Source organism: Girardinichthys multiradiatus, chromosome 20 (genome assembly GCF_021462225.1).
Source record: "Girardinichthys multiradiatus isolate DD_20200921_A chromosome 20, DD_fGirMul_XY1, whole genome shotgun sequence".
Taxonomy (NCBI): domain Eukaryota; kingdom Metazoa; phylum Chordata; class Actinopteri; order Cyprinodontiformes; family Goodeidae; genus Girardinichthys; species Girardinichthys multiradiatus.
The window spans coordinates 14880809-14908653 of NC_061812.1; the positions used below are offsets into that span (position 1 = coordinate 14880809).

The 27845-nt window shown below is 38.7% G+C and overlaps 1 protein-coding gene across 3 annotated transcripts; it reads right to left on the reverse strand.

Annotated features, from left to right (window-relative positions):
- Positions 1–2547: 2547 nt before the first annotated feature.
- Positions 2548–23953, reverse strand: znfx1 (zinc finger, NFX1-type containing 1). 3 transcript variants are annotated; one of them, XM_047347747.1, is made up of 20 exons: positions 23456–23952; positions 23072–23209; positions 22593–22689; positions 18079–18770; positions 17716–17950; positions 17271–17620; positions 16998–17177; positions 16797–16903; positions 13446–13684; positions 13083–13211; positions 12662–12810; positions 12378–12521; positions 12165–12282; positions 11534–11766; positions 10059–10198; positions 8393–8525; positions 7953–8120; positions 5891–6001; positions 5661–5756; positions 2548–5488 (listed from the first exon to the last, which is right to left on the reverse strand). In XM_047347747.1, exons 3-20 carry the CDS (start codon positions 22636–22638, stop codon positions 3041–3043), a joined length of 5718 nt encoding a protein of 1905 aa, XP_047203703.1. In that variant the 5' UTR covers positions 22639–22689; positions 23072–23209; positions 23456–23952; the 3' UTR covers positions 2548–3040. The 3 variants fall into 3 exon arrangements, with proteins under 3 accessions (XP_047203703.1, XP_047203704.1, XP_047203702.1); XM_047347748.1 differs by lacking the exon at positions 23072–23209 and having other exon boundaries at positions 11534–11763; positions 23456–23953; XM_047347746.1 differs by lacking the exon at positions 23072–23209.
- Positions 23954–27845: the final 3892 nt, after the last annotated feature.

Here is a 27845-nt window from a genome sequence, read left to right on the forward strand (position 1 = left end):
TTTCACTTCTAAAAAAAAATTAACAATGATCAAATCTCATTTTGTGCATTGAAATTGTAGATTTAGAGGGACTTGGTAGTTATTATTCCAGAAGCACACCCATGGACATTCTGACAGCAGCATATTTAAGGCCACATGGCATGATAAATGAGTCAGTCCACCTTGTAGGATATTACCCTTTTTTCTCCTGCGTCGCCTTTCATCCAGCATTCCCTCATCTCAGTGCTTGAACACTATAAATACTAAAAGAGTGGCCAGCTTTTAAAGTTTGCACATTGTTAACGCTTCCCTGACAGAACATTTGTGTAGTCCCCCACCTTCAGATAGCAAAGTTTGCACCGGAGCTGTGCTTGTGACAGGGACGCATTCATCATATAATAATGTGATGCAATACTGTTACTAGACACCAAAATGAAGCCCAGCGAATGGGAGTCGTGCATAGGGAGGAGGAATAGTAGTTATTCCAGGGTTATTTCTTTGGTTTCATTGCCAATAATATCATGTTAAACACAAATATTGTAACCCTTGCTACAACTTAATGAAGTGGGTCAGGTCACTCAAATATACTCAAAAACAGACTGAAAAACAGTTTTTATCTACCAGCTGTCAGAATTCTGTAGAAATATATCTGCAAATTGTTTTTTTAATATGTACAGTTTCTAAATTTTATAATTATTTTACTTGTAACTTTCAGTGATTTTACTTTATTATTTGTTACAGGTACTTGACAGTAGCAGCCGCCATAATTTCATCTTGCACTTGTGTGATGACAAGAGCATTCTGATTCTGATTCAGCAGTACAGGTCCTTCTCAAAAAATTAGCATATTGTGATAAAGTTCATTATTTTCCATAATGTCATGATGAAAATTTAACATTCATATATTTTAGATTCATTGCACACTAACTGAAATATTTCAGGTCTTTTATTGTCTTAATACGGATGATTTTGGCATACAGCTCATGAAAACCCAAAATTCCTATCTCACAAAATTAGCATATTTAATCCGACCAATAAAAGAAAAGAGATTTTAATACAAAAAACATCAACCTTCAAATAATCATGTACAGTTATGCACTCAATACTTGGTCGCGAATCCTTTTGCAGAAATGACTGCTTCAATGCGGCGTGGCATGGAGGCAATCAGCCTGTGGCACTGCTGAGGTTGTATGGAGGCCCAGAATGCTTCGATAGCGGCCTTTAGCTCATCCAGAGTGTTGGGTCTCTTCACAATTTCCCACAGATTCTTTATGGGTTCAGGTCAGGAGAGTTGGCAGGCCAATTGAGCACAGTGATACCATGGTCAGTAAACCATTTACCAGTGGTAAAACCACTGCTGAGCAGGTGCTCAGCACCTGCTCAGCACGACCTGAGCAGGTGCCAGGTCGTGCTGAAAAATGAAATTTTCATCTCCATAAAGTTTTTCAGCAGATGGAAGCATGAAGTGCTCCAAAATCTCCTGATAGCTAGCTGCATTGACCCTGCCCTTGATAAAACACAGTGGACCAACACCAGCAGCTGACACGGCACCCCAGACCATCACTGACTGTGGGTACTTGACACTGGACTTCTGGCATTTTGGCATTTCCTTCTCCCCAGTCTTCCTCCAGACTCTGGCACCTTGATTTCCGAATGACATGCAGAATTTGCTTTCATCCGAAAAAAGTACTTTGGACCACTGAGCAACAGTCCAGTGCTGCTTCTCTGTAGCCCAGGTCAGGCGCTTCTGCTGCTGTTTCTGGTTCAAAAGTGGCTTGACCTGTGGAATGCGGCACCTGTAGCCCATTTCCTGCACACGCCTGTGCACGGTGGCTCTGGATGTTTCTACTCCAGACTCAGTCCACTGCTTCTGCAGGTCCCCCAAGGTCTGGAATCGGCCCTTCTCCACAATCTTCCTCAGGGTCCGGTCACCTCTTCTCGTTGTGCAGCGTTTTCTGCCACACTTTTTCCTTCCCACAGACTTCCCACTGAGGTGCCTTGATACAGCACTCTGGGAACAGCCTATTCGTTCAGAAATTTCTTTCTGTGTCTTACCCTCTTGCTTGAGGGTGTCAATAGTGGCCTTCTGGACAGCAGTCAGGTCGGCAGTCTTACCCATGATTGGGGTTTTGAGTGATGAACCAGGCTGGGAGTTTTAAAAGCCTCAGGAATCTTTTGCAGGTGTTTAGAGTTAACTCGTTGATTCAGATGATTAGGTTCATAGCTCGTTTAGAGACCCTTTTAATGATATGCTAATTTTGTGAGATAGGAATTTTGGGTTTTCATGAGCTGTATGCCAAAATCATCCATATTAAGACAATTAAAGACCTGAAATATTTCAGTTATTGTGCAATGAATCTAAAATATATGAATGTTAAATTTTCATCATGACATTATGGAAAATAATGAACTTTTTCACAATATGCTAATATTTTGAGAAGGACCTGTATATTAGACAAAAAAGAAAAAGGGAAAGTTAAAAATTGCCCTTAATGGCAATTCCAATGCTAGTTTTATTTGATAACATATGTAGAACAAATGCAAATAAAAGAAAAAAACAAGCTATTACTTATAGGTTTAATTTTTTTTTTTTATTTGATATGAAAAAAAAGTAAAACATGCCTTACAACTCATTTCTATAAACATTTTATTATTCTACAGTATTCTGCTGCCACCTATTGTTAGGGTACAGGGCAGGTGTTACTGACATACTAAAAAATATCCTTTATAGTCGTGCATTAAATGTTTCATTCTTCTGTTGTTAAGCAACTTATATAGGAGCAACTTTTTAAAACTAAATCACATCTTGTGAGTTTGGAGGAGCACATTTTATTTGGCAGAGGTAAAAACAGGTAGCACAATAAAAAGCTAAATTTAAAAATTGAATAAAGAGTTTTAAAAGTAAATTTGATGCAAGAAGACTGCCATACTGTGCATTAATGAATACCTATTTTAAAGGCTAACACTTGTTAAACAAAGGTCACAGTATTCAGCACAAGTGATTACATGGAGTTTTACGTTTTAAGAGCAAATACAATTTCTGGTGTTTCTAACATTGCTTTTTAGATGTTCTGTGGATCAAAGTTCACAATATTATTAGCTTCAGACCAAGCAGAATACCGGGCTCCATCCATTTCTGTGGCAACCTCGTTGCCACTGTCCAGTCTATGGTTTGCTCCACCAATAGAAGCTTTGCAATCAGGACAATTGGATCTCTGATTAGCTCCTCCACACTCTGTAATAACATAGACATGGCCATTGGGACATTTATGCCAGTGGCCCGGTGGCATTTTCATTGCTGAGACGATCATCTTTCTCTCTTCTTCACTGATCCCCAAGCCCGTGACTGGAAACTTTTCATCCAGTCTCTTCATGGCTTCTTTCACATTTAGTTGATCTAGCTCAGTGAACGGGCCAGGCATCTCCAAGGCATGTCTGATTTCTTGAACTTCAGACTGCATTATACTCATCTGGCCTTTTGTGTCTGCAATGTGACAACGGGCATTGAGTTCAGCCAGTAAGTTGAGTCTCTGTAGCTCTCTCTGCAAATCAAAGACTTGTTGGTCTGTGAACTTTTGGTTTGTGTTATTGAGCCAAGACATGAACTGATTGACACTCTGCCGAAACATGTTGCCATCTGTGAATAACATTTTTTCCTTTTGAACTTTTAGAAGCTTTGCAACTCTGATCAGAAAATCAATCTTGTTTTCCATGATCCACAGATCATTTGTTGTCAGATAAGTTTTTTCAAGTTTTTCTTGGATCTCCATATACTCTTTTCCAACGTACATTTCACCAAATATAAGATTTTCAATCCATTGATTTTGAAGGGTTCCTCTTTTTTCATCAATATATGACTGCTTTCCATTTATCTTCTTCTTTACCATCTCTATCTCAGCCAGACTGCGGTTGATGTGTGATCCGTAGCGCAGATTCTTACGTATTGGAGTTTTACACCTTGGACATTCTTTTAGATTTATTGCTACCTGCTCTTCTTCAGGTCCTTGGTTGGCGTTAGACATCCATTGGTCCATAGCTGTAGATTCAAAGATGTGTCCACAGTCTTCCAACTGAATAAAATGAGCCTCAGGTTCATCTTCAGTGCCAAAGAAAATCTCTAAGACATCATCATGGTCACAGAAGCGACATTTGCTTGGACATTTGTCTCCGCAAAGACCAATGCATGGGTGGCCACATTTCAGGGTCTTTGTACAATGTTGAGTGCACGGTGGACGATCGCATGGCTCATGGCAAAGTTTCGTGCAGTTATGGTGAGGACATCTCCAGACACAGGGCTCAATGCAGGGAGCGCATGGTTGTCCACACTTCCTCATACACTTACTGTGGACACAGCAGTTTTCACAGGGCCTCTCACAAGAGGGGCAATCACGAGTGCAAGGTTCCATACACTTGTGAGAGCAGATCAGAAGACGTTCACATCGTCGAGCGCAGGGGGTGTGGTAGCGCCTCTGGAAGCACTTGCTACAGGTACCGCAACAGTTATGCCCACATTTTAACTGGTGCTTACATGGTGCCCTACATTCAGGCTGCTCTTTGCCTGTTTTGTAAAAACAAGCACCTTGCTGGATGTGTCCACAACTAAGTCGTAAAGTGACTGTCACTATGCACTTAGTGCTGCATGGTCTCCCACAGACTGAATCGCAGCCATGTCCACAGGGAAGCAGCTTAAGGCAAGGGTCCTGGCATGTAAATGTCACTGGGTCTTGGTGGCAAGGAACCTGTTGTTTGTGTTGACACTGAGGTATGATCTTCTCAACCTTCACTGGACATTTCTTTGGACATACTTGATGGCACAAACGTGTGCACCTGTGCCCCTGATTACATAAAATCTTCTCACAGTTCTTGGTACAGTTAAACTCCTTGTGCTTCGGGTCATAGGGATGACAGACTCTTGGGCAAACATGGCCACAATCCAAGCGAAACTGGCAAGGCTGGGTGCATCCCCCCTCAGGTGCCTGTTTGAAATCCTCTGCGTTTGAAGCCTTGACTTGGCGATTTGGATGATTCTGGCAGCACAGCGTCAGAGCTTTTCCAACTTGCTCTTTCTCCCTCAAAGTGTGGAAGATATTGCTCCACAGTTCCACTCTGCTTAGGATCTCGCTGTTGCCGATACAGTAAAGGCCTTTCTTAGCGCGTGACAAAGCTACACAGACACGATTGGGAATGTTTAAAAAGCCAACTTTTCCTTGTGGGTTGCTACGAACAAGAGACAACAAAATAATGTCATTTTCTTCTCCCTGGTACTTGTCCACCACATGTACTCTGACCCCTGAGAAGTCAGTGGCAGGCATTAGTTTGCGCAAACAGTGAAGCTGGCCAGTGTAGGTCGTAAGTACAGTAATTTGTTCTGGTTTGTACTCTTGGAGGAGGAGGTACCGGCACAGAGCAACGACAAATTTTGCCTCATGACTGTTCTGATGGCTTCTTCCATCTTTGATATCTTCCTCTAGGTGGTTGTGCTCCAAAAAGAATAGATTTGTGTTCAGGCCCTGTTAAATTAAAATGAAAGCACATTTCATGATTATCTTCAGCATACAGTATACTTAATGTCATTTTAACATTTAAAACTTTAAATAAATATCTTTATTCATGAGAGATCAAATGTCTATTGGTTTGAACAAGCAGAAAAAAAGCACTTCAGGAGAGAAAATGCTTCAGTACCTTGATGTTTTCATATTCAAACACAGAGGGATGGTTCTCCAACTCTGAGTAAATGTGTGGGGTCAGAAGACGAGCAATATCCGGCCTCATACGATGCTGTAGAGTAAAACACAAACAAAGATTAACAAAGCAAACTCCAACAGATTGAAACCTGTGTTTCAAAACCAAGTTCTGCTAACGTTGCATTTAGTTTATGCCAGTAGTGGAAAAATTAATGCAAAAAGACAAACCTGATAGTTTAGTCTCACGTAAGGCAGTCCCATTTTCACCAGCCTCTCAAACATAGACATTTCCAGGCTGAAGTTTTTAGCAAGATCATACACTGTGGCACTTGGTCTCAGCTAAGAAACAAAAAAACATCACATGTAAATTATTATCTTGTACACCTAAAATACAATAAAATAAAAAAAGTTCTGCAATCTATCAAGGCATTTTTTTTTTCCATCTTTATTACCCGGTCTTTAGTTGAACTTCACAAGTTCTGTATGATTTCCTTGCATAATTGTATTTTATTTGTTTTAGGTTAGTTTCACATTCTTATTATGTATCTTTTTGATCTGATTTTTATAGCTTTTTTAGATTTTAGTGGCGCAGTCGGTAGCACTGTTGCCTTGCAGCAAGAAGGTCCTGGGTTCGACTCCCGGCCAGGAGTCGTTCTGCATGGAGTTTGCATGTTCTCCCCGTGCATGCGTGGGTTCTCTCCAGGTACTCCGGCTTCCTCCCACAGTTCAAAGACAAGCCTGTTAGGTTAATTGGTCTCTCTAAATTGCCCTGAGGTGTGTGCATGGTTGTTTGTGTGTTGCCCTGCGATGGTCTGCCGACCTGTCCAGGGTGTACCCTGCCTCCCGCCCATAGACAAAATAGGCACCAGCTTTCCTGCGACCCATTATGGAAGAAGCGGTATAGAAAATAACTGACTGCCTGCATTTATAGAGACAATTTTAAATAATTTGTCAAATTAGTATTGTTTTTAATTTGATATTGTTAAATTGTTGTCTGTGTGCCTCTGCCTTTGTTTTTACACTCTGTAAGGCAGGTTTTTTTGACTGTATGAGAACTATGCTGAAAATAAAATCAGATGTGTGATGCATATTTATGCATCAAAAAGGTTAAAAAAAAATGTTTTTAATCAGGTTAAGCCTCTCCTTTAAGTTGTGATTAAATTGAAATGTAGTAGAACTTTGTTCATAACTGTATCCATCCATACATCCATCCCATCCCATCCCTCCAACCATGTGATTAAGGAATTAAGTGGTCAATCACTTTACGGCCATTTTCAAGTGAGGATTTGTTTGAAGCTTCCTGGATAAAAGTGAAAAGAATGCTAATCGTAGAGTTGACATTGTTTGCTATTTGTGTGTTGGGCTGAAAGCACATGAATATGAAAAGTATTATATTTTATTTCAGTTTTTTTTTCCCCACTGTTTGCCTGTATGCATAATTCTAAGTGTCTATGTGTGCTTGTGCAAACCTAATTTAGCTAGAGGACAGAGTGTGATTGTACAAGTACAGTATGTGGGAGGGGCGTGGAGGAGGCAAGACAAATTCTAGTAAAAATGTGAAGCATTGTGTTCTGCTCGATTCAACACAAAACCTGTGATAAATGAATAGCACAACAATGCCAAAACTTATTTTACTGGAAAAGTGGGATCCAGTTTCAATTACATGCATGGATTCAGAAGTATAAACACCTTTTTTCTAAGTTGAAGTAAACATCAGATAGTTTAAACTCATGGCAAGAGAAGACCAAGTCCAATTAATCCCACTGAATTTTCAGTAAAACTGTTGTTACTGTTGGTTCGTTCATATACAAGCATGAGTCTATGAATAAACAGGGTAATATATGCAAATATTGGTTTACAGCAGACAGAAGTTACCCAGCAAGATGAGATTAGGACAGAATATTTAGATGTGTGATGGAACTGAGTGTAGTTGTGATGACATGCCACAGATATCTAGACAGGCTGCCTGCCCATATGTGCTTGGCAGGCCTTGTATATTAGTCTACTGATGTCCAGAATATCACTCCTCACTAATCTCTTCTGTCTCCAGTAATAGCTAGCTGTTTTACTATAATCTCATGTTTGCCATACCCTCAAAGAACATAGGGAATAGAACAAATACAATACAGGAATGTCATGCTTAAACATTTCAAAGTGGGACCAATTTAAACAGGTAAAAGCAGTTTGGTAATAGCGTGCACCAGTGAAAAATCTGTGATGCTGAGTTTAATGAGATGCAAGATCACAAATTTATTTTGAAATTCCTCGATTTGTACAAAACAGCTTGTACCTGCTGGTGATCGCCAATGAGGATGAGGTGTTGGCAGGCATTGCTCAGTGTGGTGATGGTGTGCGCTTCCAGGACCTCTGCAGCCTCTTCAACAATCACAAGACTTGGACGTACTTCCTGCAGAGCTTTACGGAACTTAGCCGCCCCTGTTGTTGTCATGCCGATAACCTAGAAAGAATATGGTTTAAGCCTATTTAACCACACAGCTAACTAGGATTAACTTTTGTGGTCATAAAAATGTTTAAATACCACCTAACATAGGAAAGAGGACAAGCTGGCCAGTCTAACAATGTAAAAATGTTACATTTATTTTGATAACCTTGTTTAAAAATTCAATTAAACTTAATGTAGGGCATTTTCTCTAGACAATGACCCAGTGTGTTAGCATTTCTACAAAAATATTTGTTTTAACAGTTCAAAAAAATCTAGTAATTGTGTACCGTTGCTTTCTTGAGGATATGAAGATTCTCCTGCCGTTTGACATCAGCCAGTCTGTCCACTGCATTTTGGTACGCCTGCTCAGACTCTAGGGCTTTGGTACGAAGCTCTATTCTGTATCGTGTAACCCACAACCTGCACAAGCAAGTAAACAAAATGTAAAACACATGTAGGTGTCAAGGTTTTCAGTTGAAGCAGTGTTCTGTGTGTTGGCTAATGTAATATTGCCTTTGTTTGAACTACTAGTGATACCTACAGATTAGATTCTACAGAGACAAAGGACACTGTTTATCTCCATTTCTAAGATTTATGGTGTAAAAAAGCTTGGTGTACACCTTTAAAAACAACTTCAAATTCAATATGTTTTCTACAAAAATACCTTGCATTTCAATCATACAGTAATATATGATACAAAATGTGATGATTATGGTCGGAGAAATTCACTATTTCTAAATTCCCATCTGATGAAATTTAATGACTAAAATTATTACAAAAATAATACAAATTGCGTTCAGAGCAAAATAAATGTCACCATCCAGACTCAGTTTTTTCCACAATGAGGGAGATAAATAATGATCTGAGAAGTGTTTGTAAATTTACTGTAAAAAAAGCTAAAAAAAAAAGGTATCAAAAAGAAATACAATTCTATCATTGGAGTAAAGTTACGTGATGAATAAGGTATATATTTAAAAATTAGTAATTTGCTTTTGGTTTTCAAAAGACTGGCCAGAAAAGCACTTTTTGATGATTGAAGCTGTAAATTATGTATTGTTAGGTTTTCTGTCATTCTGTAGAGTATTTGTTATTGATGAGTAAGTAAGTTAGACATATTTATATAAGCATATACTCCTGCCTAAGCCTTTTCAATCATTACATTATACATAGCCAAATGATGATGATGTAATGATTACATTTATTATAAGACAAATGAATAAGCCTACTACTACTAATAACACTACATGTTCTTTCCATGATCACTGTAGTTTCTTTGTCTAACTCGATATCCGCACTAAGAGATAAGATCAACTTAGATTTTGAAAGCACAAAATAATTGAAAGGATAGGGCTTGGCTTATATGGCTCTTCTGTCTACATAAATATACTGCATGTCCACTGTTGGTCTATAGAAATGGGAAATCAGACTACACCTATACAGTTCAGTATAGTTCTTTATGACCTACTGTAAAACTAATTGCTAATATAAAGGCAGAAATCAATAAATAAAAATAATACTACTAAATACTAAGGAACAAATGACTTTTTATGTATTATGCATGAATTATTGGACTCTAGATTAAAATGCACAGTAGTTAAACAATTGCAAAAATACATACTGTATCTGCCAAAGAAGAGAGAACAAAACCCTGTTGGTTTTAATCATTTATGACCCCACAGTACTGTTTTCCTAGTAATCAGAAGCTTGCAGTTACAACTTGGCTCTGTGGGATGCATTTTCTTACAGATTATTTGACTTAATTATACACTCTGGTACCATACTACTTCTGCAAGCACAGGTTTGATAAGGGAAAAAAGGAATAAAGCAGAACACTGAAAAAAAAAATGAAAGCGAGGGCAGTTAAAATAAAAATAATCAATAGAAACATGAGACAGAAAGAAAATAAAAGGTAAGTGGTGAGAAAATGAAATATCATTAGAAATGCAGACATACCGGTAAAGTCTCCATCTGTCTTCCAGATTAAGACTCCAAATGTTTAAAATATTATTCTCCTCCTGCTCAGTCATAACTGAACTCTTCCCAATCTCTTTTTTGATTTTGTTCTTCATCTTTCTCCTCTGGTCCCGTTGCATCTAGACAGACAAGGGGAGGGTAAACTTTTATCATCACACTTTCAGTTTATAACAGTCAACTTGATACTTTAGCTGTTTTTAATAATTAAATGAAATAGGATGTTGTTAAACAGTCCGAAAAATATCATAAACTATTGTTATTAACTCTGAAGAGATGGGCACTGGGTGGCTCAGTTGGTGGAGCAGGCACATCATGTGCAGAGGCTGTAGTCCTTGACGAGGTTGTTCTGGGTTCAAATCCCTAACCATTCTCTCCATACCCTCTTTCCTATCAGATTACTACAATAAAGGCCACTAGTGCCAAAAAAGTATGAAGAGATAATATTACGCAGAGGCACCTTCCTGACTGAGCAAAAGTTATTTGGAGTATTAAGAATAAAAATGCTGTTTGAGTACATCATGCTGCAATAGTGATTTTCATAAAAAAAAAAAAAGAAAGAACATACTATGTTCATTTGATTCAAATAAACATTAAATTTAAATGTACTATTTGAAAAATGATATCGCTAGACTGTTAAAAAGGTCCCTTGAGTGGTTTGTAACTGTTGGCTGTGCTATAGAAAAGGGCAGCACACAAGATAATGAACACCTCTAAAGCAAGTGACAGGGTTCACACGCCTGCTAATTACTTTAAGTCTTTCCATTGGGTGACACATAATTTTTAAATAAGACTCTTCTCATATTTGAAAATAAAAACTGTTTATATCATTTGCAGTTTTTTGATGTTTTGAGATCCTAGTGCTGCGATGCACTGGCAACCTGTCCAGTGTGTACCCCGCCTCTCGTCTGTAGACTCCTGGAGATAGGCACTAGCGAGGGTCACCACTGTGACCCTGTGTGGAAAAAGTGGGTATAGAAAATGGATGGATGGATGGACATCCAAGTATACCAGAATGCAGCTTTCCCTTATTAATGGACATTCCTTCTTGCATTTTAAAAGATGTACAGAATTTGGGTGGATTGGTTTCTACAGGTAGCCATTTGGACGTTAGCTGATTTTTCTGCAGTACCAGCGATGTTTGCATTTGGCATGAAGCTGTTATTGTTGAGTAATTCATTAAGTATAGAGTATACACTGACATAAAGTTTTGGTACAGTCCACCCATCTTTCTCCACTGCAACTTCATGAGAAACCTTAATGTTCCCAAGTAGTTGAGTTTGGTGATACCTGGGAGTCCTCTCTGTTTTGTTTCATTGTCACTTTTTAAAGTTGTGCTACAAAACATTCCACATGTGTTCAGGTATTAAACAAGGCTGTATTTGTTCGGTATGCCGAACCGACAGGGCTGCTCTGGATATTTTTGGTATATAAATAAAATCCAGTAACGTTGTTACCTGCCATGCTTCTTCACTCTGCTGAACCCGTACATCAATGTTGTCCAGGTTCATAGCCAGCATCAGTTCTTCCACTTCCCTGACACTCTCATCCACTTTGCCTTTCTTCTTGTCATCTCTGTCAGCTCTGGGACCAATTGTCCAGCCGTCGTCAATCATCCGCTCTGCTTGGATCAGCTCTGCCTCTTCTGCAATTTCAATGAGGTCATCTTCCTCCTCCACTGCTTCTTCTGCTGTACAGGACACAATAACATATTGAATGACAATCAGGATAACAATTATTTTGGTCTCTGGGTACAAATGTAATACTATAAAATAACAAGTTTTTAATAACAACATATTTTTAAACAAGGCAATACGATGCAAAATAAAGTGCTACAAAATGAAAGAACTTAAAGAGAAAGAGAATATAATTATAAATTCAAAATATTATAAAACACAATATTATATTTATGTGGAGTACATTTCATTATACAGGCATTTTCAAGTTTGCTTATTTCTTTTGGCAGTCAAACAGAATTCTTCCGAGGCCTTTATGGTCATTTTAATGTTCTGGAAGCATTTAATTAAGCAGGTCGTAAAGCCAATTACCAAACACCTATATACTATTTTTACAGTTTGAAAGACCTACCGTCGTTTCCTTTTGCAGTCTCTGGCTCCCTCTGCTGGAAGTGAGTCAATCCCAAACCCAACCACTCCATCATCACATTGGTGTTCTTTCCCTTCACAGTCTCAAAGCTGTCCTCTATCTGCAAATTATTGGGAACTAAAGATTTGTATTTTGGTTGCTCTTCTATTTTAGTTTACACATAAAAAAAGCTACTTTCACTTTCTGTTGACTCACAGGGGGGGAGATGAGACTTTCCCAGTGTATATCTGAAATAAACCTCTGAAGAAAGGTTTCGCGCATCACCCCTTTAAGAGAACACTCAAGCTTCATGCTCTGGTTTTTGATTCCCCTTTCCTCCTCACACAGCTGCCTGTAGATCTTTAGAACAGGAAGAGTAAATTACATAAGACAATGTTAAACTTTATCGAAAAGAAAATAAGAAACTGAAACATGTTATTTCTTTGTCTGTTAGGTGATGCTGCTTCGCACAGCAACTTAGAAGATATGGGAGAGTTCACCTGATTATATGCAGTACGAAGGTGTGGTGGCAGCGTACGTTTGAAGTTCTGTGAGTGGGTCAGCTCACGCAGATTAAACTTTTTCAGGATCTCACTGTTGCTGCGACCTCCCACTCTCACGATGCCGTCGCTCAGAAATTTATGAATGCCTGAGATCAGATGCAAACCAAATGAATTATGAATACCATGGAATTTTCCTTCAACATTGTTTGCACTATGGTTCCGATTCCTGGACTCACTTTCCCATGGAAAATAATTATTTATAACTTAAAATAGATCCGAGGTATTTTTATATGAAAAAATACCATTTGCATGTAGAGTAGATACATTTGTTATCTTGATATTAGGCCTTTCCTGATCCATTTCCTGATCCATTTAAGCAGTCTGGAAAAATAGATTAGATTTCATTATCATTGCTTACCCTCAAGGAACTGATCCAGAGCGTGGTTAGTATAGCACACAACTAGCATTGGAGCCGGGTCGCCGTTGTTCCAGAGTTCCTGATTGGTCAACAGAGCCTGAGCAATCTTTAGGCCAACATATGTTTTTCCTGAAGAGAAGACACAGAATAGATCTGTCTGTGTTACAGTATTATTTAGGAAAGCTATTCCATCTTGAGAGGAACTTCTGTAAGAAGAAACCTGAGCATTTACTGGCATCATTTTTAGTTTAGGTTCCTGATTTATACAAATACGGGCAGTTCATTCAGTCTTAGGCTTTTTTTTTTTTTTTTTTTTATCACAGATGGGATAGTGCCTCAGGCAACATGTTTTAGGTTTCTCACCAGTGCCAGGAGGTCCTTGCATGATTGCCAGCTCCTTGGTGAGGGCAAGCTGAAAGGCTTTCAGTTGAGACTCATCCAGGCCCAATTCTTCCATGTCAGGCCAGGCCTCTGTGTCCAGGCTGCTAAATGGCCTGATGCTGTTTTTGTGTTCAGGTTTGGCAACAGGTGAGAGGTTATAAACATCTTTTCTTCTTAGGTAAGCTGGTGGTTGCACATCAGTAGAACACTCCACAATGTATCTGGAAACATGCAAATTCACATTAACAGGACATTACAAAGAGAGTGTCTCTTCTGCAGGTTAGGTTGGCTTAGGTCTTTCAGCATTTGCAGCAAGATGTTGTAAATGTTCAATAAGTCTGTTGTAAAGAGAACAATATCATCTGGAGTCATCTGTTGGGGCAGCAGCTTCAGAAACAGTAGGTTAAAAATGTTAAACAAGAGACTGTTCTGGACCTTCTAGCTTATTGTGCTGAGAAGGATGCTTCATAAAATAAAAAAACAATATCACTAACCACAAGCATCCTCTTCACAATGTAGTCGCAACAGATTATCTTCAGTCAAAGGCTTCTTTAAATCTGCTGTGGCACAGACCACAACAGGAGATCCGTCCTGCCCAAAGCTTTAACCCTTCCTTGAAAAAAACTACCTTTCATGTAAAACATTTTTTTTTTTTGTAAGTCGAAATCACTGTTTTTTCTGCAGGCACAGTATTAGCTAATATCTAGTAGCAATATTTATCTATCTTAGGTTAGAGTGTGCTCTACCAGGAGGAATATTTAAATACAAAACCTATATGTGTTATGAATTGAGCTAGAGAGAAGGATTTAAATGAGTTTGTAAGAGAGAGAGAGTTTGGTGGCGTTTCTCCCAAATGATACACTGATTTGTCTGCATTTCAACCTCAAAAATAAGTATTCTCCAAATACCAGCAATAGAGCTGCAGGATTTTTTTTTTTTTATTTTACATGAAATTTTTGTGATTTTTGTCAGGGACACGTAGGCTGAATTGAAAAAGCCAAGCTATTTCTCTAAGAATCACAATACATAATGCCCAAAAAATTCAATATCTGGGGGAAAAATAAGATTACATCAATTCCGATGCCATGGATGTTAAAATATGTTGTGACGGATGTTTTGGTTCGCAGTACAGTTCTACAGTACATTGAATTGCAATCATCACTGCATTACCAGGGTGTGCAATTTCATATTGCGAAAGACTGGTTGGTTTGCTATAATATTTTATGTGGATTAAAACTGCTTGCATTTTCAACTACGTGGATGAACTTTCAGTGTCCTGTCTGCCCACACTTGATATAGATCCTAGTGCCTGAGATGCTAAGGCTCAGGGAGAGTGGTGGGGACACTCTGATGATGGGAAAAAATAAATGATTGAGGAAACCTTGGGTAGTTAAATGATGAAATTGTAATGCCATGTTTTCCTAATATTGTGCAATCCTAGTTAGCAGAGTTGTTAACTACAGAGCCGGATCACAGCAATTAGAGAATCTATTTAAATTAGGGGTATTTTTTAATTCCTTTAAAAAAATCGTAAAGAAAAGCTTTGACATAGTTTCAGGTTACACACTCTTGAGAACTAATGTTACCAGGAAGTTAATCTGCAAAGCATCACTTGTACATTTTCTTCCCTTCAAAACATTCTCAAACATACAGGTCCTTCTCAAAATATTAGCATATTGTGATAAAGTTCATTATTTTCCATAATGTCATGATGAAAATTTAACATTCATATATTATAGATTCATTGCACACTAACTGAAATATTCAGGTCTTTTATTGTCTTAATACGGATGATTGTGGCATACAGCTCATGAAAACCCAAAATTCCTATCTCACAAAATTAGCATATCATTAAAAGGGTCTCTAAACGAGCTATGAACCTAATCATCTGAATCAACGAGTTAACTCTAAACACCTGCAAAAGATTCCTGAGGCCTTTAAAACTCCCAGCCTGGTTCATCACTCAAAACCCCAATCATGGGTAAGACTGCCGACCTGACTGCTGTCCAGAAGGCCACTATTGACACCCTCAAGCAAGAGGGTAAGACACAGAAAGAAATTTCTGAACGAATAGGCTGTTCCCAGAGTGCTGTATCAAGGCACCTCAGTGGGAAGTCTGTGGGAAGGAAAAAGTGTGGCAGAAAACGCTGCACAACGAGAAGAGGTGACCGGACCCTGAGGAAGATTGTGGAGAAGGGCCGATTCCAGACCTTGGGGGACCTGCGGAAGCAGTGGACTGAGTCTGGAGTAGAAACATCCAGAGCCACCGTGCACAGGCGTGTGCAGGAAATGGGCTACAGGTGCCGCATTCCCCAGGTCAAGCCACTTTTGAACCAGAAACAGCGGCAGAAGCGCCTGACCTGGGCTACAGAGAAGCAGCACTGGACTGTTGCTCAGTGGTCCAAAGTACTTTTTTCGGATGAAAGCAAATTCTGCATGTCATTCGGAAATCAAGGTGCCAGAATCTGGAGGAAGACTGGGGAGAAGGAAATGCCAAAATGCCAGAAGTCCAGTGTCAAGTATCCACAGTCAGTGATGGTCTGGGGTGCCGTGTCAACTGCTGGTGTTGGTCCACTGTGTTTTATCAAGGGCAGGGTCAATGCAGCTATCAGGAGATTTTGGAGCACTTCATGCTTCAATCTGCTGAAAAGCTTTATGGAGATGAAGATTTCATTTTTCAGTACGACCTGACACCTGCTCACAGTGCCAAAACCACTGGTAAATGGTTTACTGACCATGGTATCACTGTGCTCAATTGGCCTGCCAACTCTCCTGACCTGAACCCCATAGAGAATCTGTGGGATATTGTGAAGAGAACGTTGAGAGACTCAAGACCCAACACTCTGGATGAGCTAAAGGCCGCTATCGAAGCATCCTGGGCCTCCATAAGACCTCAGCAGTGCCACAGGCCGATTGCCTCCATGCCACGCCGCATTGAAGCAGTCATTTCTGCAAAAGGATTCCCGACCAAGTATTGAGTGCATAACTGTACATGATTATTTGAAGGTTGACGTTTTTTGTATTAAAAACACTTTTCTTTTATTGGTCGGATGAAATATGCTAATTTTGTGAGATAGGAATTTTGGGTTTTCATGAGCTGTATGCCAAAATCATCCGTATTAAGACAATAAAAGACCTGAAATATTTCAGTTAGTGTGCAATGAATCTAAAATATATGAATGTTAAATTTTCATCATGACATTATGGAAAATAATTAACTTTATCACAATATGCTAATATTTTGAGAAGGACCTTTATTCTACACATCCTATTTGTTTTAAATGCACAATGGCATTCAAAACTCTTCCACAGCACAAATAAAAATACCATTACCTCTGAAAGGGCAAATCTTCCTCAGTCTGCTCCTTTAGGCCTTCCAGAACATATCGATAGGCCTCGAAGTACGCAGTTGTCTCAACCATCAGAAAAAACTGATCAGTCTGTCGACAACAAAACATAAACATGTTAAAGCATCTATATTAATTAGCTTTTCTGATGATCTGGGATTAGCTGCATAGGTTTGTTCTGCCTCACCTGTATTCTGGCCAACTTGATTCTGCTTTCCTCTGTAAAGGTAATCTGGACCAGCCCTTTCTCCAGGTCTTTGGGTTCTCGATCAGACACTGTGGCAAACAAGAAGCTCTCAAAGTTATCATAGGACAGGCAGACCAGGGAACCAAAGAGCAGCCTCTTGGAGTTCTGCCAGCGCACAAACTGCAAGAAAGAAAATAAAAGTATTATTACCAGTCCGGTTTATAAATATCTTTATTTTTAGATTAGACTGATGAAATCTTTCCAGAGCCTTACCTTAAGTGGCTGAACATCAAACTGGACAATGTAGGCGAGACCAGTCTGTGTGCACTTGGGCACCACCAAGTGTGTGTCAGAATACACACGAATGTCATCAAAGCGCTTCATCTTCATTGGGTTATCATTCCTTCCCCTGTCCATCTCGTTCTGGAGCAACTGTTGAATTCCCTCGCGGAGTGGTCGCACAAAGTCCTCTCTGAGCAGCCGGAAGTGTGTATCAAGGTAAAGGTGGGTGTTTGTGTATCTTTGGGAAGTGAGGTTGGGTCTGAGAAATGGCCTGTGGTTCTGCTGGAACTCCTCAGGAGTTGGGTAGAGAGGTATATTCCTGAAATCTTCCTGTTCTTCACCTGTAGCAGAAATTGAGGCAGTTTCAGTGACTTAAACCCAGAAAAATACTTTTACAGCTAATTATTGGATTAGAAATATCTTACGGAGGCCTTACCTTGGTTATCATCACCATCAGTTAGAAGAGCATACGTGTCCCTATCCGTACGGAGGGTACCCTTTCTCGATCTCTCCTGGAGATGTTCTATTAGGCCCTTCAGAGTTTCCATTTTTTCCTCTATTTTAGGCAGGATGTCTACACCCGATGCCCTCAGGGTGTTGACAGAGGCTTGGACCATCGTCACTAGCATATTCACTGTCCTGACAGAACTTGCAGGGAAGATACTTACCACCTAATAGACATAGATGAAGAATACTTCATTAAGTAAAATTATTTTACTCTGTTTAATACACCAAAGCATTATCTACTAGCTGAAAATGATTTTTTAAGCAAGTAGCATGTTGTTTAGGTAGTGGTTACCTCTGAGAGAATGGCTAGGATATTTTCCAGATGGTGCGGGTATTGTGATCTACGAGTAGGGTTGGAGTCAGACATCATGCCTCCTACATAATGAAGCAAGGTGGTGCCTAAGAACTTTGACTCTTTTATGATGTCAGCCAGGTGCTGCCGGGTGCCTCGTTCTGTCCTTGAAGTAAAGGCTTTGCTTAGCACCAGGCAGACAAGCTGGATGAGGTCTGGTCTCATTGGTGTCTCAGCAAGCAGCACTTGAAAGCCAGGGTTTGAAGAGAGTGTAATGGCCACAATAGACGGCTCCTGTTTGGAAAGTTCTTCCAGTGTTTTATAACCAAGTTTACGAGGACTTGGACCTGCACCATCTCTTGTTTCGCCCCTTCCTTCCTTTCTGTCTCCAACATGTCCTCCTCTCCTTACACCTATTCCTGCTGCCCCTGCTCTCATTCCTTGTCTTTCAGCTCCACCTAGATGTTCATTTCTGCCTCCTTCGAATCTCTGCCTTTCAGCACCTCCACCTGTATTTCCACCTCTTCCTCTTCCTCCTCTCTGTCTGTCTGCATCTCTTGGACTACTCCCTTGACTTTGTGTTCTTCTTCTGACGTCTTGCTCTCTTGCTCTTTCTCCCAGCAAGCCTCCTCGTCTTTGTCCCGATTGGCCTCTTTGTCCATGCCTGTTTTCATGTTGGCCAGTATCATTATCTGCAAGACAAATAATAATCATATAGTGAATGATGAAAAGATTACAATACACAGGAGATGTGTGCACAGTGCCTTGCAAAAGTATTTGTACTCCTTGAACTTTTAAATCGATTTTTCACATTACAACCACAACATTTATTGTTTTTTGGGGTATATTATCTAACAGGCCAACATAAAGTAACTTGTATTTGTGAAATAGAAGAAACATTTTACATGGTTTTCAAAAAAAATAAAAAATCAATAAAATCATCATTGTGTATTGCAACAGATATATCCCCTCTTGAAAAAGAAGGTAATTATTCAAAGGAGGTTGGTTACCTGGTTTAATTTGGAGCTGCATACTTTAAAATAGTCTACTGTTGTATAAAAAGACACTTCGCCAAGCTAGAAAAGCATATTTTTTATCGTTACTAGAGGAGAATATGGGTAATTTTTTTTTGTTTTTTTTTTAGTACAGTTGCTAACTTACACAGTGTCGTAGCCATTCCCTTAGTTCTCTGCAATAATGACTTTATAGGATTCTTTATAAATAAAAATGGTTTTATTAAAAATAAAATCCTTGCCATTTTCCCAAACATGATTACTTTGTCTTCAGTAAATAAGGCCCCATTGGAGATAACTGGAGCGTTTGGATGGTTTTTGATTCAGTCAAGCATTCTTAATTATCAACATTCTAAACTTCAACTAACCATTGTTAACTAACTTGTATGTTGGAACCAAACCCAACAAAATATTTTAAGAAATTGTTCCCTTTCATTACCACCCCTATTTTAGAAATGATTAATCTATCCTTAGTAAATGAATGCATACCACAGGCTTTTAAAGTAGCTGTAAGTAAATCTTTACTTAAGAAACCTCTTAATCAAGATGACTTAATAAATTACAGATCGAGATCTAATATTCATCTCTTATGTAAAACTCTTGAAAAATAATTGCTAACAAGTGTGTGAGCACTTACACTGTTAGAAGAGTTTCAGTCTGGTTTCAGAGCTCATAGCACTGAAACCAACAGGCTGTAGTTCAGCTTCTCCAACCTAGACCCAACTGTCCTGGCTAATTATAGGCATATCTCTAAGCTTCCTTTTCTTTCAAAAGTCGTGGTTTTCCTACAGTTGTAGGCCCACCTTGATCTAAATCGAATTTCAGAAAAGTTTCAGTCTGGTTTTAAATCACTTCATAGCACTGAGACTGCACTCTTAAGAGTTTTTAACGATATTCTCTTAATTTTGGATTCTGGTTGCCTTGCTGCTCTTTTATTGTTGGATCTGTCGGCAGCTTTTGACACAGTGGATCAAGATATCCTTATCGCAAGGCTAGAATCATGTGTTGGGATCAAAGGTTCTGCTCTTCAGTGGTTTCAGTCATATCTCTCTGAAAGGACTCTTTATGTGAACATGAATCCCTTCAGTTGGAATTAGCCCCTCTCAGTTATGGTGTGCCCCAGGGCTCAATTTTGGGTCCAGCCTTGTTTGCACTGTACGTGCTGCCTTTGGGATCTACATTTTCAAGGTATAACCTTTCATTCCATTGCTTTGCTGATGACCTTCAGATTTATCTGCCCTTAAAAACAGAGAAAGACTCATTTCAGCTTTTATTGTGCTGCCTTGAAACTGTTGAACAGTGGTTGTTCCTAAACTTTTCAAAACTAAATGAAAACAAAACAGAGATTGTTTTATTTTGGGAACTCTGTAATCTGGGCCCTTTATCCTCCTATTGTAAGGATAACATCAAAAAACCTTGGTGTTTTTTTTTTTTGATAGTTCGTCTAAACTGTGGAGGCAGATGAGTGCAGTGGTCCAATCTAGCTTTTTTTTTTTTTTTTTTATCTCAGACAGTTTGGTAAGGTGAAGCCATGACTTCCTACTGATGTGTTTGAGCATGTCATTCACTTGTTTGTTACCTGCAGACTGGACTACTGCAACTCCCTGTTCTTTGGCTTGGAACAGTCCTCCAGTCACCGCCTTCAGTTAGTACAGAACGCTGCAGCTCATTTACTGACTGGTATGAAAACAAATGAGCACATTACCCCAGTGTTGGCTTCCCTTCACTGGCTTCCTGTCTCTTATAGCTTGTAATTTAAAATTTTACTCTTCGTTTTTAAATCTTTACATGGTCTTGCCCCTTCAAACCTCTCTGAGCTGCTTCTTTTCTTGCTCCGAAAAGAACTATGAGGCCTATCACTCAATTAATGCCATTTATTCCCAGGTCTAAACTTATTTCTCGAGGAGACAGAGCTTTTGCTGTGGCAGGTCCTTGAGTCTGGAATAGCCCACCTCTTAATATTAAATCTGCACAAACTCTGGAGCATTTTAAATCACTTTTGAAGACTCATTATTATGAACTGGCTTTTGGTACATGAAGACCTAAATGTTTAGTTTTATATTTGTAATTTTAAAATTGTTTTCTTTTATCCTATTATTCATTGTGTCTTTTATCCCTCTGGCTGTTTTGTTAATTTCAGCAGCAGTCATTTTGCTTTTTCTATTTATGCTTTTTTTTTTTTTCGTATTCTATTTTTATTTGTGATGGGGTTTTTTTTTTAACACTTAGCTATTTTGCTTGTAAAGCACTTTGTTCAAGCAGAGCTGTTGCAAATGTGCTATATGAATAAATTTGACCTTGAATCAGCACTGGTGAACGTCACTAAAGATATTTTTATGGCCTCAGATAATAGACTTGCATCTGCACTTCTGTTGGATCTTAGTGCTGCATTGGATAGAGTGGATCACAGTTTTCTCTTAGAAAGTCTTGATAATGTAGGGATCAAAATAACCTGACTAGGCTTATTTGTCCAACCGATTTCAGTTTGTTCATGTAAATGATTAATCTCCACATTCCATGGTTACTTGTAAAGTACCACACGGTTAAATGCTTAGGTCAATTCTCTACTATGTACTGTATATGCTTCCCATTAATAACATTATCAGACAGCATGGGATAAATTTCCTCTGTTATGCTGATGATACTCAGCTATATTTATCCACTAATACTGATTTCAGCTTTTAACTTTATGTTCTCTCTTTGTCTTTTTTTCTCTTCAACATAGCTACATCTGGCTTGGTGTTCTGTTTAGCTGTGACAACTTCCTGGAAGGGGGAATCAACTGGGCTACCTTCTACCAACAAATTCATGTTCTCCTTCCAAATGATACACTTGGTACTGGCTTTCCGTGTTTAACCCTGTTTCTCTCCTAGACAAAGCCACTAAAGGAGCTTTTACCACCATTGGCTTTTTAATTTTCTTTAACATAGAAAGTACTCCTAGATCATTTTTGTTGTTGTTGTTGTTGTTGTTGTGTATGCTCTGTCTTTTCAAACACTCAGTCGATTGTGGCAGATTACCACCTACAGTGAACCTGGTTCTGATGGTGGTTTCTTTCCATTAGAGAGGTGTTCTTTTCTTATCTGCTGTCGCTACATGAATGCTTAGTTTGAAGGATTGCTGCAAAGTCAACAACTCAATGTAAGAGACTGTGTCCACTGTTGCCACAGGGGCAGGAGGAGTGAATGCAGCAAGTCATTAAAGAGATGCAATCTGCTGCATTTCCTTGGAACATTTTTTTAACCAATTTGAATAATAAATTGAACTTAAACGCACTGTTTGATAACTAGGATCAATTTGGAATGTATGTACTCAATTGGAAATGTGAATTAAAATGTGAAATGTGAATTGGTGCCATATAAATAAAAATAACTGAATTTAATACATTATAGTTTGTGCCTGTAATCTGACAAAATGTAAAAATATTGAAGGAGTATTGATACTGCTGCAGTACTGCATGTGTGTGTATTATTCTGACTGGGATCTGGGATGTAAACTAACCATTATGAGGCCCTCTTCTGCCTGCACTAAAAGTCAGTCTTTCCATCGCCTTTCATGTGGCAGTTGTTGATTTCCAGGTTAGTAACACAGGTTATTTCTGAAAAGAAAAAGAAAAGTGAAAATAGATATAAATTACACAGAAAAATAATGAAAAAAGGAAAATAGCAATGTGAACACAAAAACAAAACGTAGAACACAGATAACACTAGATGATGGGAAACAATTAATTTCTTTATAAACCACTTATCAGTGCATGTATTTCCCACTCTTAGAATCAACAGGATTTTGGAAGGTCAAAAGGAATACGGCACGCAGGTAAGAAGAAGATAGTCGCATTGTTTATGTCCAGACTGGAAATACTTCTTTTCGGTTTTTAGAGCAAAATTAGTATGTTATAAATGTACATTTCAACTTCTTTAAAATACCCGCACAATATTGTACTTTAAATCAATCTAAATAGTTTTGCGCAGAACATTTACTTTGCAGTCATTTGAAGCCGTGCGCAGCATTATTTTAATGACTTCTGCCAAAGGAAAAGTGCGCCCTCTTTAGGAACCGCTTCATTTCTTCATTTCCGCGTTCGAGGAAGTTTCCCGTCTCTCGAAACGGATGTTGCCCTTCAATAACAAAACATGTTATGTTTTAGCAACCCAGTGACACCCAATACCCCCAAACAAGTACCCAACTAACGATCTGTACATGCAGTGCTCTTTATTAAAAACAGCTCTTCTTTATTCGTCAACTGTTGCAACGTCTGTAATGTACCTTGAAGTTGTGGATATTCGTTCATAGCTAATCCTAAATATTTCCTGACCACTGTCTTTACATTCATACAGAATGAAAGGACATTGGAAGTCACTCACCTTTACAGAAATGTCCTTGACAATAAGTTACAGTAGCCTACTTTAGCATTGAACTTGTAGAAAGGTCCAGTCAGTTCTATCGAGGTGTCTTCTCCCAGACGAGTGTGTGACTGCGCCAGCAAAGGGGGCGGCTTTATAAATGCTTGCTAGTTTTCGTTTTCGTTTCTCCAGAAATAATACCACGCCTAGAGGGCACTGCACTGCAGGGCAAGAAACTGTGACTCAGACGTTACTTGCTGGATCCTAGTAACCCAGATTGATTGGTTGTTATGGTAGAGGGTTCGGTCAGAACAGTTGATTATTATTTCAAGACTACGCAATTTCTAGAGAAGCTGCGCGAGACAACCTCCGGCTATTTACAGAAAGATTGAAATCGTATTGTAGAATAAGCATCGTGACACATTCCCACATATCCAGTATGAAATTTGAAGATAAAACATTTAACATATATCCGCATCATTTAACCGCCGACAGGCCGAGCGACGCCACTTTAACGATATGGTTGACATAAACGTGACAGACTTGTGCTTACTCATTCTTCTGAACATGATTAAGTCCTGGCCATGCAGCAAGCGATCTAGCTTTTGCATTTGCTAATTTACACTATCAACCATTAACTGAGTTTGCTCGTGTTGTGGTTACTCCTCCTCCCCTTTGCCCAGCAAACGTCTCTCCCCCCCCCCCCCCCCCCCCCCCCCCCCCCCAGGTGCTCATCATGGATAAAATGAATATATAGATCAATGCTTCCAGAGTTCACGACTGGAGGACACATCTCCCAGCATTACTAGTGAGAGGGGAGATCTGATATGAAAATCTAATGATCTTATCTGGTGAACGAACACCACTGAGATAGAGAAATAGGGCCCAGCAGAGACTGCATTTTTTTAGGTAAACTGAAACAAACATCATTCCATGTTAACATCCTCTCAGCAATCTACAGAGCCGTGACTGTTGACATGCTGCACCTTGTGGTACTTAAGCAAAAATATGGCTGACAAGTGGGTAATGCAGATGATAGTTAACAGACCTGAAAAGGTCATTGTTGTTCCCCTTACCCTCTGTCCAGTATTTTTTTCAGTGACACTGCAGGAACAGGGCCCAGAACAGTGCCAGAGACTCCACACACCCTCTTCCATTAACTTTTTGAGGTGCATGCTGCCATCAGGCCAACAGAACAGCAATACTAACAGCAGAACAGACATACTGCTACACAGCTTTCTGTCACAAGATCTTAAAGATACCAGCTTTTTTTCTGGAGAATGTTTTAAACTCAACTTAAATATATTTTGTCACCATAGAACAACATGCCATGGTCAGTCTTTCTATTTGTTTAGCTATGCTATTTTAATTTTTTATGTAATCCAAATAAAATCCACACTTCCAAAAATCAAGAGTCCACATGCACATGCCTCTAGTGACATCACATTAGGGATAAGGAAAATGATCTGTCTTTCTGACACATTTTTAAAGACTTCCCTCTTTTAAACAGATTTACCTGTATTCTGTTGCAGCAATCCCTTGAACAGTATCTGAGAACAATATATGTGTTACAGGTCTCAGGCCAGGTGCCCAGTAACAGATGCTGAAAAACACAGTTTAATAATGAAAGAGAAGTAAATAGACAGGGCAGGTAGGTCTTGACTGTTCTCCAGCATTCCAACTGTAATTTTTTATTCATTTCAAAATATCCAAAAGCTCTATATATCTTCTTACTAATCATGTTAATGTTTACTTTTTCTAAAACATTTTGTTGAATTAATGTATCATTACAAGTCAGTTGAATTCAAAATGTTCTTCACTACTCTTACACACACACACGCATGCACACACCATTGATCTAAATCATCTCTGTTTTTTCTTTGTAATGTCTGTTCATAGAATTTATAAGGTTAGAAGATTTTTCTATAATAATTTCTTAAATTTGCTCAGGAAACAACATGACCAATAATTAACCGAACTCTAAAAAAGAAAAAAATATCAATGCAGGAGCCTTGTATTATTCAATCCATATTACAGAAAAAAACGAGAAAAAAAAAAAAAAAAAAACTGCCACTGTTTTCAACTGCCAGCATGGCTCTCACTTACGTTTAAACAAAGTGACTTATAAAATGTTCTTTCTTTTAATAAAATAAATATTATGCCCACCACTCACCTGAATACAATGTGTAATCATGAAACAAGAAAACAGACGAGGCAGGTAGTATTTGTTCTCCAGCATTTCAACAGTTAATTTTGCCGTATGTGCTGCGTGCGCATCAGAACCGTCTCCGTCTGACCCCTAGTGGTGGTATTTGGAATAACAACATTCAATAATCAAAGAAAAAAAATATCAAAATAAAGAAATACTTAAAAAGAATTTAAGGTATAACCAACACAACTAGTCAAAAGTTTGTGCTTGTCACTTACAGATATCAACTAAAATTGGCAAATCATTTATGAAGGGACTAGAATGGTCAGATTTCATTATAAGGCAAGTTAGTATAAAAACCACATAGGATCATCATTGGATTAGGTAAGATGATTTTCAAGTCTCAGGAATGTCTCCTGTACAACTGCTGCATTTACCTGCTTTGAAAAAAGGTTAGCCAAGCAGAGCAGACTTACTTATATATATTTATGTATTCTGATTGATGAGAATTTATCTTTTAAACTTGATATTGATGAACTGGTTGTTAAGCTGACACTTAAATTGGGTTTCTGTTTTAGAAACAAGAAAATGTTCTCACAGAAAGTCAGGAAGCACCTGATCACTTCAGCCTTTTTCCCTATGATGGATTATGAAGATCTGTTATTCATTAATACTTGGGGTTTATGAATGATTGTAGCTATCGTGTACATCATTGTACTTTGTAAGTTACAGGAAATTATCCATCTCCATCTGTCCACAGACACTCTTACTGGGTGTGTTTTTTTTTTCTTCCATAAATGCATTCTTGGGCTTCTTCCTATATATTAATGCTCATTTCTGTGTAAGAAACTCAACTATTATGATCTACGCTCTAAAGACATCATCTTGATCCAGGTCCCTAAAGTCAAAATTATATTTGTTCAATAGGCTTATACATTTTCTGCTCCTGCTACCTGGAATAACATGCAACAGGATTTAAAACTGAGTTCTCTTATAGCTTTAGGAGACTGTAAGTACATTTTAAAGGATAGAGAAATTGGGTCACTAGGTTATTTTAACATCCCAAATATTTAAAGCTATGTGATATCTCAAGGGTGCTCTATGAATTGTGAAACTGTCGTTTAAACGGATTCTTCATAAAACGAAGAACATTATGGAGAACCCTGAGTATCCTCTTCATGAGACTGTCCTACAACAACAGAGTGTCTTCAGTCAGAGGCTTCTTCAGATCTGCTGTAAGACGGAGCGCTACAGGAGATCCTTCCTGCTTACAGCCATAACGGCTCTTTGAGGAAACCCTCATAATGAGCTACAATAACATTTAATTTCCCTTTGGGATTAATAAAGTATTTTTGAATTGAATTTGAATTAAACTTGTGTACTTGGTCTTGGTTTCTGTATGTTTTACGCTGCCGTCTTGGCCAGGTCACTTTTGCAAAAGAGGTTTTAATCTCAATGATTTTTTTTCTGGTTAAATAAATGATATGAATGGTAAATGGCCTGTACTCGTATAACGCTTTCTCAAGTCCGTGAATGGATGAATGAATGAATTAGCCCAATACTGACAGGTATCCCCCGAATGCATGCCCCTGTAGTGCAACCTATACCATCACTGTTATGGTTTGCGAGATATAGGACCCCAGAATGCAGACGAGCAGGCAGCGTGATGGTAAGTGCAAAGGTTTAATAACAAAAATAAAACTCGCTCACAGCAGGAGGCAGGAACAAAACAACAAACGGGCAGGGATGAGCAAAAAACAAGACTTGGTTTGAGAACTAGACTTGAGCATCATTTGAAAGACAAGACATGGTTTGAAAAATGTTTCTGCCATGTGTAAACAGAACAGGTGTGTATAAATGGAGTGTGAACCAGGTGAAGCAAGACAGATTAACTAAGTGCAGGTGAACCGAATAAAGTTGATTAACAGAGAACACAATGTGACAGGAGCAAAACATGGCTTGAACAGAACGCAAATCCAAGGAAACAAACTAATAGAACTATAACTAGAAAAACATGAAACAAAAGCATAAACAGGAAAATAATAAACAGAAGCATGATTCAAAACTTGAGCAGTGAAAAACAAGGAAAAAACCCGAAACCAAAAACCAAACAACCCCAAATCATAACAATCACCACCATTCCAGGCAGCACTTGAGGGAAGAAGTTAAAAATAAACAAAACTTGTGCGTCTCCCAAATTGAAAAAAAAAAAAACCCACATGAAACCCAATTATTAGTGTACTTTTGCAGGTCAAAAAATGC

Coding starts and splice junctions, on each gene's coding strand:
- znfx1 (XM_047347746.1), bottom strand. CDS start 22,638: ATGGAAAGACTGACTTTTAGTGCAGGCAGAAGAGGGCCTCATAATG. Junction 13,212..13,445: donor GCAAGGACCTCCTGGCACTG/GTGAGAAACCTA, acceptor TCTTCTCTTCAG/GAAAAACATATGTTGGCCTA. Junction 12,811..13,082: donor TCTGGATCAGTTCCTTGAGG/GTAAGCAATGAT, acceptor ATCTGATCTCAG/GCATTCATAAATTTCTGAGC.